General features: G+C 43.6%; 2 protein-coding genes across 2 annotated transcripts in view; one reads left to right on the top strand and one right to left on the bottom strand.

Moving 5' to 3' along the window:
* The window catches only part of LOC122133143 (protein NLRC3-like), a 383,696-nt gene that overhangs the window by 95,257 nt on the left and 273,054 nt on the right, over positions 1–15,385 (top strand). The gene's annotated exons all lie outside the window — the stretch shown is intronic.
* Positions 7,736–15,385, bottom strand: part of LOC116221772 (protein NLRC3-like) — a 72,422-nt gene continuing 64,772 nt past the window's right edge. Inside the window, exon 9 of the mRNA XM_042708772.1 lies at positions 7,736–7,933. Coding sequence (XP_042564706.1) covers positions 7,756–7,933 — 178 coding nt within the window. The 3' untranslated portion in view covers positions 7,736–7,755. The remainder of the gene's footprint in view (positions 7,934–15,385) is intronic.

The following is a 15,385-nucleotide window of genomic DNA, read 5'->3' as shown; positions in this document are numbered from 1 at the left end:
ATGATATTTGGTTGTGACCCTCTCTCTCTTTTGCAAAAGATAAAGCGCTGTAGTAATTCTGATAGCTGGTCTCTATCACCTCCCATTGTGACTGATTCCTCAGTTAACTGCACTACCCAACCCTGAAACCTGTTACATATGGTGGAAAATGCGGGCATAGGGGCAACACGGGCATAGGGACAACACGGGCATAGGGACAACACGGGCATAAGTTACATTTACATCTGGTCAAATAAGGCTCAAATAAGCCCCCCCCCCCCCCCCCTCTCTCTCTCTCTATTTTACATTTACATTTAGTCATATAGCAGACACTTTTGTCCAAAGCGACATACAGGGGAGAGAACAGTCAAGCTAAGAGCAATAAAACATGGTGTAACAATAAATACTACTTTACATAAGAATTAGAAAAACGACCGAGAAAGGAAAAGAAGTGCAAGAATGTAACTGCTGAAGTGCGAGTTAAGCGCTAGTGAAGGTGCCAGTTAGGAAGGGAGGAAGGGAGGTAAGTGTGGACCATTGGGAGAGAAGACGGTCAAGGTTGACTCAACTTTTTGAAATCAGAAAATACAGACTTCACACAAAGGAGCACCCAACACCAGATGGAGCAACTGGTGGTGACTCTGTGGGAGAGCCAGAGGGCCCAGCAGGAAACCGGAGCGGTGACTCTGTGGGAGAGCCAGAGGGCCCAGCAGGAGACCAGAGCGGTGACTCTGTGGGAGAGCCAGAGGGCCCAGCAAGAAACCGGGGCGGTGACTCTGTGGGAGAGCCAGAGGGCCCAGCAGGAAACCGGAGCGGCCTTGTTGCAGATGCAGCGGGAGGCCAATCCGTCTAAAGATGACCTAGAGGAGGTCGGGAAGAAGCTCGCCAGGTCTGGTGAGATGTATGTATGCGAGAGCCCAGGATAAGCTAAGCCAGATGTGCAGCGCCACAGTGGTGATGGAGCTGAGTGCCACAGTGAAGCGTCCAGCCGAGGCAGAGATGTTCAGGACTCTGCAGGGGGCCGAAGGGCAGAAGGTAAAAGAGATGCTCACTGCCAGTGGCGGCTCCTAAAAAAATTCTCAGGGGCGGCAATTTGTTTTGATAATGATTAAGGCGACCCATTCGGTAGGTACATTAAGCAGGACAATTGTATCTATTTGTTGTGAGCTGATTAACTCATACAGCAATATCTTTTTGTCCAGTAGATGGCAGCACACAACAGAAAGATTTCCCCTCTAGCAACATAAGTTACAGGTGGACAGCTATGGAAGTGAGCATGGAGTGAACTATTTCAAAGACAGACAGACAGAGAGGGAGAGAAAGAGTAAAATAGGCAGACAGACACTCTTTTTACTCTCATGTTATTATTGCTGATGTCTTCTAGAACATAATCATACCCGGCGTCTCACTCTGACTGAACTCTGCTCTCTGCATCTCTGGTCTCTGCTGTCTCTGCGTCTCTGTCAGAGTGACACACACACACACACACAGGACCAAGTGCTCACCCTCACACACACACACATACACATCCCACAGAATTGCGTGTGCATATACTGACATCCAAGCTGAATTCAGAGTTCATTCAACTGACAAGTCACAGCACAAACACATACAGGCACAGAATGATTGGCCAAAGAAGTGTGTGTGTGTATGTGTGTGTGTGTGTGTGTGTGTGTGTGTGTGTGTGTGATACTCTGTGGACTCTGGACCCTCCTTGCTTTCTCTCGCTCTGTTTATGAACTTTATTGGCACCAATAGAAACTGGGTAGTACTTTACAGATCGGTAGTAAGTGGGTACTATCATGGTAACATGTAGATAGCATCGTCATGGTAACAACTCATAACAACTCACAAGTTATTTCATAGTTTCAAAGTTGTTTCTCAACAATAATCCACTTATTCAGCAGCATTAATCTCATCACATGTACGGCCACTTACAGCTTGACATGTGGCACAAATACTGCAACCATTACAGGTACAGATAGAGCTGAACCCTAAAGCACGACAACGAGACAGACAGAGTGGAGAGAAAGTTCAGTGTACTCGTCTTTTCAGGCAGGGTCAAAACCAGGAGATCAGTCAAACAGGGTCAAAACCAGGAGATCAGGCAAACAGGGTCAAACAGGATCAAAACCGGGAGATCAGTCGAACAGGCAAACAGGGTCAAACAGGGTCAAAACAGGGTAATCAGGCAAACCAGGGTAAAACAACGCGGGAGAGCAAAAGACACAAGCCAATCTGGCAGGGAACTAGTGAAAGTGGACAGGTATAAATACTGAGGGACCAATGAGGAGATGAGCTGGAGGTGAGGAGATGGGCGGGGAAACCAGGTGAGAGGGATGAGTTGATTGGATGAGGCATGTGGGAGTGGCAGGATCTGCAATGACAGGAGAGATAGTGATAGAGATGAAAGCACACACACACACTCACACACACACACACACACACACACACACACACACACACACACACACACACACACACACACATCTGCAATGACAGGAGAGATAGTGATAGACATGAAAGCAAAACCAGGTGGAACAACAAACTAGAATTGAGGGGAATTTGTGACACGTACACAGAGTTAGAACCGTTAGCACTTAAGAATCAAAGATATACAGAACAGTCATGTTTCAGCTCACAAAGGCATGATTAACACACATACATACTTGATTAAAGTCAGAGTTTCATATTTCCCTATGTAGCGCCTCTCTAGCAGGTTAGGCTGTCATGAGAGGTGGCTCACCTGAATTCTTTAAATTATCAAAACTATACTTGGGGTTTCACTAATGAATGTGTTAATATTAATCCAGTATACCTACAATCATTCACTTTCAAACACTCTTTAACCTTAAAATTACTTACCTTTAAACTTAGTAGTTATTACTACTCTTAGCCAACTTAAAATATGAAAAACCAGTAAGCACAACTGTTTTACAAAAAAGCATGAAATATTTCCTTAGAAAAAAACAGATCAATAAATCAATTCAATATAATGTTCACATGTGTTCACATCAACATGACATATCACATACACAGAAAACCCATGAGCCCAACCGAAGCTCCACTGGCCAGCAACACTGAATAACATAAAACCTTTTCAATCCAGTTCAAACGGTGCAGTGCTGACTGTAGCTTGGGTACGCTGTAGCCGTAAATCAAAGTGATATGGTACCTCTGTTTAACGATGCTGTAGCCACACGCACAGGGGAAGAAAGACGGCAGCAGGTGGAAGAGAGACTAACGGGAGATCCTCGTGGATGAAGAGATGATTCGACTTCCCGAGACGACTGATGCAGATGACAATGTTGCAGTTCCACAGACTTTACTACTGACGTTCGCTGGTCGCTGGCTTGGTAGAAAAGTCTATGCTCAATCACTAGCCACTTGGTCAGCAGATAAACTCTTTTTTTCTACTGTTGAGTTATCCACTCAACTATCTTACTATAACACCATTACCAATATCAACCTGGTTGAACACTTATCAATAATAATGGTGAATACTTTATCTAAACTGTTTGTGTTTAACTATACCGCTACAACACTCTTCTTTATCAACCTCCTCACTCGCCGCTATCTCTCAACTCCCTGCGTTCTCCTCACGTCAACTGACCACTTACTTCCCTGTCCTTTGACCTCAAATGTGATTTTAAAGCAATATAATACATTCACAAAACATTTATCTTACTCTGTCTTTATATTTGTACAGGTATATTTTAAGCATAATAACAAATACATTACACAACAAATAATACACATTTTAATCAATTCACTTTTTAAACCTTAAATGCTATTTATTATAACATGCACTTATTTATTCAAACTTATATTTATATTATTAGGGAATGAAATTCAACAGGGTTACACCTATCATGACACACACTTCACACCTTGCCACTATTTCTAAATATGCCATTACTATCATTTAACATTGTCAGATATATTGTTGTTTGTAGAACTCCCTCTTTCCACCACCAATCCAGAGTCCACAATTGGCAAAAGGTTGTTGATATTTGAGCTCAACAACCAATCATATTACACCCCTCCCTTCTGTGTTCCTGATGCAATGTGTTGATTGGCTGGAATTGTTTATGGCTCGGTCCAAGACACTATGTTTCCCATTTCCACAACCAGGACTGTGTTTCAGCATCTGAGTGGTGTTCAGTGCACACACTGAAGGGGACTGTGTTTCAGCATCTGAGTGGTGTTCAGTGCACACACTGAAGGGGACTGTGTTTCAGCATCTGAATGGTGTTCAGTGCACACACTGAAGAGGACTGTGTTTCAGCATCTGAGTGGTGTTCAGTGCACACACTGAACAGGACTGTGTTTCAGCATCTGAATGGTGTTCAGTGCACACACTGAAGGGGACTGTGTTTCAGCATCTGAGTGGTGTTCAGTGCACACACTGAAGGGGACTGTGTTTCAGCATCTGAGTGGTGTTCAGTGCACACACTGAACAGGACTGTGTTTCAGCATCTGAGTGGTGTTCAGTGCACACACTGAAGGGGAATGTGTCTCAGCATCTGAGTGGTGTTCAGTGCACACACTGAAGGGGACTGTGTTTCAGCATCTGAGTGGTGTTCAGTGCACACACTGAAGGGGACTGTGTTTCAGCATCTGAGTGGTGTTCAGTGCACACACTGAAGGGGACTGTGTTTCAGCATCTGAGTGGTGTTCAGTGCACACACTGAAGGGGAATGTGTCTCAGCATCTGAGTGGTGTTCAGTGCACACACTGAAGGGGACTGTGTTTCAGCATCTGAGTGGTGTTCAGTGCACACACTGAAGGGGACTGTGTTTCAGCATCTGAGTGGTGTTCAGTGCACACACTGAAGGGGACTGTGTTTCAGCATCTGAGTGGTGTTCAGTGCTCACACTGAAGGGGACTGTGTTTCAGCAACTGAATGGTGTTCAGTGCACACACTGAACAGGACTGTTTCAGCATCTGAGTGGTGTTCAGTGCACACACTGAAGGGGACTCTGTTTCAGCATCTGAGTGGTGTTCAGTTGGCAAACTCAGAGAACTTGAGCTAGGTCATACGTATGCAAATATCTAAATGGAACTGATATTCTAAAGGAGATTGATCACATTAGGGAATTCAAGAGCCCTGGTACAACCAACAATTTAAAATAGACATCACTAGTTTCACTTATATGAACAATAACCCTGCTTACCTTCTGCTGTTTGTCGTACTTTGATAAGATGGTTCAGAGGCGTGACTGGTCTAGACTAGGCAGGAAAGTGCAGTTATCGCCTCCACTAACAGCCCAAACAAACACTCACACAAACACACACACACACACACACACACACACACACACACACACACACACTAACAGCTCAAACAAGCAATCACAAAAGCACACAAGCACAGAGAGTCACCTTACGTGGGATTCTTGAAACATGTCGAATCTTTCACCTCTCTACTACTGATAACTCTTTCACTAGTGTCTCTCTACTACTGATAACTCTTTCACTAGTGTCTCTATACTACTGATAACTCTTTCACTAGTGCCTCTACTACTGATAACTCTTTCACTAGGGCTTTCTGAGACTATAACAGACACATGAATCCATCTCATCTACCGTAAACCTGCCAGATCTGCCACGTGTCAAAGCAGCCACTGTGCCCACCAAACATGTGGGCAGCGGGTCGGAGAAACCTGATTGTCGTACAGAACTACAAATGGGCACCAGACCGGTTACATGCAGTAAGTAAGATTTTATTTATACAGGGTTGGGGTTTTATTTATGAAGCACATTTCATACAAGTTATTTATATGTGTGTGAATGTAAGTAAGTAAGTAAGACTTTATTTATACAGGGTTAGGGTTTTATTTATAAAGCACATTTCATACAAGAGTTGCAGTTCAAGGTGCTTTACATGAAATCAATAAAAACAAGCAGCAAGAGCAATGCATGGAGTAAAAAACAAAAGTAGGTGCCTAGTTCATTTACATTAAGAGCCCAGGAGGTGTGTTAAACAGCATATATGGCTATAGTCTGAGATGCTTGTGGTTCAGACCTACACCACTGAATCTGGAGTATGTTCCACGTGCTTCATTACTGCTCTTTACTGGGATAAAGACTGACTGCTGCATCAACCACAGAACCACACCAAGATGTAGGCAAATAAAAAGCCACTTTACATGGATTTTATGGATAATTCGTTGTGCATTCACAATCTAAACAGTTTACTCACTTAGAAAGATTATGATTATCAGTTATTCATCAGCTAAAGTGAAGGTGACAAGAAACAGACATTTTAGACTTCACTTGTGTTATGGCCACTACTGATGACATCATCATCTAGTTTACACCTTACTGACACTCACTCACTCAGACCCTCACCTCACCTCCACTCAACTCCACTCCACTCCACTCACTCACCATCTCACACACACACATCAGCACAGGTTCTGCTTTAACGTAATGTTCAAGTTCCTCCCCAGACATTCTGCAGGAGAGATGCTGATGTGTGTGCTGGATCCCACCCTGTCTTCATGAGATTCTGGACCACAGACCTCATGGATCACTAGTACTCTTCCCAGCTGTAGGATAAAGGAGAAGATATGATCATCAATCAGTCTCCATGACAACTGTCTCCCAGAGACCCAGACTGCATGAGAAAGGGGTGACAGAGGGCTGTTCTATTTGACATCAGTAACAGTAGCGATGATAAACACATTCACACATTAGACACACTGCAGCAGAAACAGTAAGGGTGGAGCTAAAAAGTCCAAAACCAATCAGAAGAAGAGAGTGGCGTCTGGCTCAACCAATAGAGATGGCTGCACATTCCCTTCATGGTGTTTGTAACCTTTTCCAGAGTTAAACCTTACTGTTAAACAGTCTCTTACTGGGCTTGAACCTGTGACCTTGGGCATGGGAGCCTGAGACACACTAAGATGAGATAGTAGTATGACTCTTACTGGATTTACTTTGATGTGAGTTAATGACTGGAGTCATTTTACAAAAATCAAATGAACAGACAGAATGAACAAAAGAAAGTAAGAAAGAAACATTAGGCAAAATAGTCATGAAAAGAAAAAGAGGTGGTTAAAGAGAGTGACAGAGAGAGATGTGGGCCAAAGGTCAAGGGTCACATTCACATTCACATTTAGCAGACGCTTTTATCCAAAGCGACGTACAAGGGAGAGAACAATCAAGCTACGAGCAATAGAGACCTAGTGTAACAATACATACTATTTTACATAAGAAATAGAAAGAAAGTGCAGGAATGTAACTGCTGTAAGTGCAAGTGAAGTACTAGTAGAAGTGCAAGTTAGTAAGGGAGGTGCTCTCTGAAGAGTTGGGTCTTCAAGAGCTTCATAAAGGTGGAGAGGGACGCCCCTGCTCTGGTAGTGCTAGTAACATTTGCCCTTACAAGAGCATTTAAGTAGGTGGGAGCATAAACAGCAATCACTCTGTAAGCAATCATAAGTGGCTTGAACTTAATGTGAGCAGCTACAGGCAGCCAGTGGAGCTCAATGAGTAGTGGAGTCACAAACAAACAAACATGATGAGTAAAAGATGACAAATAACCAGAGGATGAGATGAGATGTAAGACAGCCCTGAGCTGTAAGGTGTAAGAGAGAAAAAGAAAGGGGGAAGAACGAGGGAGAGAGAAGGATGAAAGACAGATGAGCAAAAGCAGAGGACCACAGAGGAAACAGACAGAAGAGAGATAATCTGGAGAACAGAAAATAAAAGACAGACATCCATGTTGGGTCTCATGTTATGAAGACCTGGGTGAGATGGTTAGATATTTACTCACTGTAGTGTCTTCAGTTTATAGTGGGGGTCCTTCACTAGAGCAGAGAGCTGCTCAACATCTGATGCTCTCAGGTTATTGCCCCACAGCTCCAGCTTTGTGAGACTTGAGGAGTGTGAGGTCAGGGCAGAGGCCAGATAGGAACAGCTCTTCTCTGTCAGGTTACAGTCATTCAGCCTGGGAGAAATATCATGATACATCTGAATATTAATCATCAATCATCAATCCTCTATCCCCCCCCACACACTCAGGGATACAACACACTCCCCCCCCCCCCCTCTCTCTCACACACACACACACACAGGGACACCAACACACACACACACACAATGGCAACATTTTCCTGCCATCCTGTGAGATAGGCTGCCAGTTTGAGGGATGGGGGTACTTCACCAGTAGACAGGGACCTGTTTATTATGTGGGTTGCAGTGGGGACAATGGCTGTGAGGCACGCTTCCAATAGAGATGTGGGGATGGGGTCCAAAGAGCTGGTGGAGGAGTTCATTTTTAACACAATGCTGGAGACCTCAGCAAAGTGATCAAGGGCTAGGCCAGCATGGGGGGCATGGTCCGAGGGAAGATCAGGTTGGTCAGGGGTGATGTTGCGCCTGATGTTCTTGACCTTTGATTTGATGAAGTCCATGAAGCGGTTGCATTCATCAGAGGAGAGAGTAGTGGTAGAGGAGCTGCAGGGCTTGACATATCGTAGAGAACAGGTGCCTAGGATTTCTATGGCCAGAGTCAATGAGAGTGGAGTAGTAAGATGCCCTGGTAGCTCTTAGAGCAGAGGAATATACTTTCTGATGTTCTCTGAAGGACAGCTTGTGGACAGTTAAGCCAGTTCGCCTAAATCTGCGCTCAATTTTCTCATATAACCATCAAAGGAGGAAACCCCAACATAAATGTAACTAATTAAACTAAAAATCCCTTATTCATATTTCACTTACCCACACACTCACACACAACTACAATCACACACACTTGGGAAAACACACACACACACAGGAATACCAACATTCACACATACACAAACACACACACACACACACACACACACAGGGAAACAAAGACACCCACACACACAAACACACAGATGTATATGGCCTAGATGCTCCTGTCTCATATAACCACCAAAGGAAAAAAAGACCAACATACGCAATTAATCCAAATACCTTCATATTATTAATATTTAATTTACCCACACTCTCTCTCAAGCCCCCCCCCCCCCCCCCCCCCCAATACCCACCCCTCCACACACACACACTACATGGAATTATGCTTACTGTAGTTCTTCCAGTTTGCAGTTTTGATGAGAAAGAGCAGAACATAGAAGTTCCACTCCTGAGTCTCCCAGCAGCACATTGTGGCTCAGGTTCAGCTGTGTGAGACTTGAGGAGTGTGAGGTCAGGGCAGAGGTCAGATAGGAACAGCTCTTCTCTGTCAGGTGACAGCGATACAGCCTGGGAGAAACATCATCATACATCTGAATATTAATCATCAATCCTCTATTCCCCCACACACACTCAGGGATACACACGCACGCAAAACACTCACACACACACACACACACTCAATGATACACACACAAACACCCTCAGAAATACAACATAAATAAATACCACATACACTCAGGGATACACACACACACACACACACACACACACACACAGAGACACCAACACTTACACACACACAAACATTTCCTCTCTCTCTCTCTCTCTCTCTCTCTCACACACACACACACACACACCCTCAGGGATACTGTGAACGCCCAGCGTTCCAAGCGACACGACGAGGGTGTTTTTCAGTAAAACAGGTTAATTTATTAACTCTTACATTAACAAACTTAGGTAGTCAAACTTAACACAAAAGCCTTAAGCCCACAGGCTTGAACACAGAGTTACTAGAACCTTCCCCTCGTCTGTCCTGCTTCACTCTCTCTCTAAACTCTAAAACTCTTCTGTTGCACTAGTTATTGCTCAGGTGCCAAACCAGCCTAACCATTTGCACCTGAGCTTGCAATCAGTGGATGGCCTGACCTCCCTAGTCCCCAGAACACCTCCCCAGGGTCCTAGAGCCTGCCCAGTATAGGCCTGCTAAGATAATCCACTAACTCTTAAACCTAGTGGAACTCCAAGAGCAGCTTGGGGTACCACAATACACACACACACTGATAAACAAACACACACAGGGACACCAACACACACACATACACAAACACACACACACACCAGTGTTTCCCCTACTGTTATATTAGGGGGGCGCCCCGCCCCCCCAAACGGCACCCCCCGCCCCCCCTGGAAGGTCAAGTTAATTTTGTTCAATTTTATTTTCTATAAAGCGCCAGATCACAACGGAAGTCATTTAAGGTTACCTTTCCTATAGAACAGGTCTATAGCTTGTTCTTTTATTAAACAAAATAAATAGCCTTATGTTATTTATCTTATTTACACGACGGCATGTAATTTCTTTCTCTACATGGTCGCGCGTTTACAATTCTCTGCTCTCTGTATCGCGCATGGCGGAGTTCCGCCACGATGCGCACAAACACACACACACAGACACGTGCGCGCACACACAGGTGAGCACGCTCCCACCAGCTGACAGAATTGGGCTTAAGAATCAGTGCACAGCTACGGACACTTTTAAGCTTTAAAAAACTAATATCCAGGCGTTCATGAATCCTACAATGGCTACAACAGACGTGGAAACAGAACGTACGTACAGAATGTCCGCACCGAAAATTCAGAAATAGATCTGGCTTCCATTTTTTATCATTTTCGTTGTGCGTGGTCCTTTTCACATAGAGTCTGTTAATAAATCTATGAAATGTAACGAAAATTATTTATTTTGCTGTGAATAATGAAGGAAGCAATAAATCCGATTATTTGCCAAACCCTCAAGAGCTGTTGCCATGGAGATTTAACGTTACTTTCTGTTTGAAGACAAGGTAGCAGCTAGTGTTGAAGAATGGATGACTTGAAATTGGACGACTTTAAATTAATATATGAAATTGAACATCAACACCTATACGGATAAAATAAATAAACAAGGATAGCAAAACAGATTGATTAGCAATGAGAACGGCAGAAACACAGACAGGACGTCAGATAACGAGACAGATCATAGTGACACAGGCTGGGTTTTTTTTCGTCATATGAAGGCTGAGACATTCATAACATTTTATTCAGTCGTACCGGTCCTTTTATGCCAACATGTGCACTTCGTTGTGGATAAGTAAAGCCTATTTTGCTACATTTTTGTAGTCCTGGTAATCTTTTGTTTGGCATATTGGTGAGGTTATTAAGAGGACCATTTCTCAATCGTTTTGTTCTTGATGAATTAATGTTTGTTTATTAATCAATTATTTTTCAACAAATAACTCAATTATAATTACAAAGAGGACAATTCACAACTTTTTATCGCAACTTTCACTTGTTTCGCCAATTTCATTGCAACAAAAACCTAAAAATAAAAACTTTCATCGCAACTTTTTGGAAAAGCTCCTGCGAAATCAGGAATTTTAGGCCACAAATATCTCAAAAAATGTTCTTCCAGAAGCCCAGAAAGATACACCACTGCAGCGACAAAAGCTGCACACTTTGTGGATAATTGTCATAAAAAGACATGTTCCGATGTTTAGTTGTTATATTGACTGCTGTCATTAAAAGAAACACATGAACACCATGATTCCTTTAAGCGTTTGTGTCGGTGGCCACGCCGCGCACCGTGCCGCAGCCCCCCCCCCCCCCCCCCCCCCCCAAAGCTGTAAACCTAGGGGAAACACTGCACACTCCCTCTCTCTCTCTCACACACACACACACACTCAGGGATACATACACACACACACTGAAAAAACAAACAAACACCCAGGGACATTAACACTCACACAAACACACACACACACTCAGGGATACACACACACACACACACACACACAGATATATGCAGCCTAGATGCTCCTGAAGCTGTCTCGTATAACCATCAAAGGAGAAAAACACCAACATACATGTAATTAATCCAAATACCTTCATATTATTCATATTTCATTTTCTGACACACTCTCTCTCAGCCAACCCCCCCCCCCCCACCCCTCTACACTCTCTCTCACACACACACACACACTACATGAAATTATGCTTACTGTAGTTTCTCCAGTTTGCAGTTTTGATGACGAAGAGCAGAACATAAAAGTTCCACTCCTGAGTCTCCCAGCAGCCCATTATAGCCCAGGTTCAGCTGTGTGAGACTTGAGGAGTGTGAGGTCAGGGCAGAGGTCAGATAGGAACAGCTCTTCTCTGTCAGGTCACAGCGATACAGCCTGGGAGAAACATCATGATACATCTGAATATTAATCATCAATCCTCTATCCCCCAACACACACTCAGGGATACACACACAAACACACTCAGAAATACAACACAAATAAAAAACACACACACTCAGGGATACACACACACACAATCAGGGACACCAACACACACACACACACACACACACACTCCCTCTCTCTCTCTCTTTCTCTTTCTCTCTCTCTCTCTCTCTCACGCACACACACACACACACACAAACACTCAGGGACACACACACACACACACTTATAAACAAATACACACAGGGACACCAACACACACACAATTATACACACACACTCCCTCTCTATCTCTCTCTCTCTCACTCACACGCACACACACACACACACACACACACACACACAGGGATACATACACACACACACTGAAAAAACAAACACACACAGGGACATCAACACTCTCTCACACACACACACACAAACACACACACACACACACTCAGGGATACACAGATATATGCAGCCTAGATGCTCCTGAAGCTCTGTCTCATATAACCATCAAAGGAGAAAACACCAACATACTGTACATGTAATTAATTAAACTAAAAATCCCTTATTATCCCCATATTATTAATATTTCACTTACCCACACACTCACAAACAAACAACCAATCACACACACTTAGGAAAACACACACACACACACACACAGGGACACGAACATTCACACACACACACAAACTCTAACACACAAACGGATATATACAGCCTAGATGCTTCCGAATCTCCGTCTCATATAACCACCAAAGGAAGAAACACCCACATACATACAATGAATTGCACTAAAAAATACCTTCATAATATAAGTATTTCACTTACCCACACACACACACACACATACACTCACACACACAAATACTACATTAAATGATGCTTACCGTAATTCCTCCAGTTTGCAGTTTTGATGACAAAGAGCAGAACATAAAAGTTCCACTCCTGAGTCTCCCAGCAGCTCATTGTCCCCCAGGTCCAGCTGTGTGAGTCTTGAGGAGTGTGAGGTCAGGGCAGAGGCCAGATAGGAACAGCTCTTCTCTGTCAGGTGACAGCGATACAGCCTGGGAGAAACATCATGATACATCTGAATATTAATCATCAATCCTCTATCCCCCCTGGCTGACACACACACACACACACACACACACACTCAGGGATAAAAACACACAGACACACAAACACACATACACAAAATCAGGGATATACACACACAGATATACACACACACATAGGGACTAGGGTTGGGTTCCAATACAACCGGTGCCTACCGGACTGAAACGCAACGCAGATTTCTGTGCTTCCTTTCGGTACCTGAGCCAACAAATCATGCCGCTAAATTAACAAAAACTTGCGTAAAATGTTGTCTAAAGGCCCCATCACACCATGACGTTCTGGTCAACGTTCTATGATGTTAGAGGAAACGTTGGTAATCGTCCATGGTCGCTGGAATTGCGCCAGAAGAGCTTTGTGTGAAAGCTGGTGAACGCTGTAATCGTCGGTAATCGTCGGTGATCGGAGGAGAACGCTGGTCCAAAAAAAAAGTTTTGAACATGCACAAAAGTTCTCATGGAGATCAGCGTTCTTCAACGTTTCATTTAAACGCTGGAGAACTTTCGTGGAACGTTTTATTAACTTTGCACGCGTTTGGCTATCATAGTCAGTCGTTGGGTAGGGTAGACTGAGTACAGTTGATGCACCCGAAATAACTTATGTGCGCAGCAATCCTGAGACGTGATTTTTAGTTTGGACTAATGTCCTCTTTGATCCAGGGAAATTTGAGCACCTAACCCATCTCTCGTAGGAAGATATCGGCGAAAGTTTTTTCACCAAGGGAAGATCTTGATTTTATCATGTCCCTTCTACAATTAATATGTTATTAACCATACGTGATCAATAAACGCAACTTACATCATTGCAAATGTCATTCTGTGCACTATACATCTACATATTCAATGCTATCATGTCATGCAAGGTCATTGCATAATCTAGCGAAAAGCGGAGTGGAGGGTATATGCTTGCTTGAGCCAGCATGAAGTAGATGTAGCCTACTGAACTTGAACATAGCTGAGCACTGTTATAGCTGGTGCTGTTCCATGGCAGATGGATATGATATGAAGACTCTTGTGACAGGGACAATGTGTGTGGATGTGTTGATGTTTTCTAATAATAAACATTGAGAAACACAAATTCAGTGTCAAATTTAAATCATCTATTTTAATAACATAAAACCCCAGGAATAACGCCCGTTATTTCGTAAATAATAACAGTAAATCTTCGTCCGAAGACATTGCTAGTGAAAGAGGCTTTGTATTCTTCTTACTTTCAGCAGCATTTATCATCTTCTTACTTGCAGCAGCGCTAGTAGTAGAAGCCCCCCTCACACCTTTTCGTGGTCTTGGCGGCATGATGTTCACTGTTCAGATCAACTGAATCCACTATGATTTTCCAGCGTTTTATACCCGTTTGACCATAAAACCCACACGCCAGCAAAACGCTTTTCTGTCATTATTCACACGTAAATTACACTCTTAACACGCTCTTCTAAGGTTGACTTATCGTTTGTCGCGCTGGAGTGACACGTCAGCACACGTTTGTCGCGGACCAGTGACACGTCACTTGGTCGGTGTTACACACTCCTCATGCGTCAGTCCCACGCTAGTCATGTGTCAGTCCTACGCAATTATTTCGTTAGTAACATGCCAGATGTGTCCACATCGCCCTAGAATGCTCGAAATTGAACGATTAGAAAGTTCAGAGAACGTTGACCAGAACGTCATGGTGTGACGGGGCCTTTATAAACAGAAATTATTTCAGGCTGCAACATGAAACATGGAGGCTGGTTCCACTGTAGAAAACTAGAGATAGCTAACGAGCAGCAACGTTAGTGGCGTAGATCTGTCTGCGTATGAATAATTTTTGCTAGCCAGATTTCGTGGGGCACATTTAAAACTGCCCCATCTCCCCATGCAAACTTTGGCCTGTGTCGCTCACGCTCATTGGTGTTTCCATAGAAACAGTCTTATCAAAGCGAAGAGCAGGCAGCATTTCACAGAGCAAGCACAAACAGAGCTAGCCATCAATTTAACAGAGAAAATACCGAAGGGTAAACGGTCAAAAGTGTGGCTGTATTTTGCACAAAAAGATTCAAACAACGCAACATGCGGCATATGCAACAAAATAATTGCGTGTAAAGGGGGGAGAGAGGGCAAAAGTCAAAGGCAGATCAGCAACTGCAGACTGAAGACTAAACGGAGATTAATCCT

Source organism: Clupea harengus, chromosome 9 (assembly GCF_900700415.2).
Source record: "Clupea harengus chromosome 9, Ch_v2.0.2, whole genome shotgun sequence".
NCBI classification, from domain to species: domain Eukaryota; kingdom Metazoa; phylum Chordata; class Actinopteri; order Clupeiformes; family Clupeidae; genus Clupea; species Clupea harengus.
The sequence above is the reverse complement of the archived record's forward strand: the minus strand, read 5'-3'. Positions and strand labels throughout refer to the sequence as shown.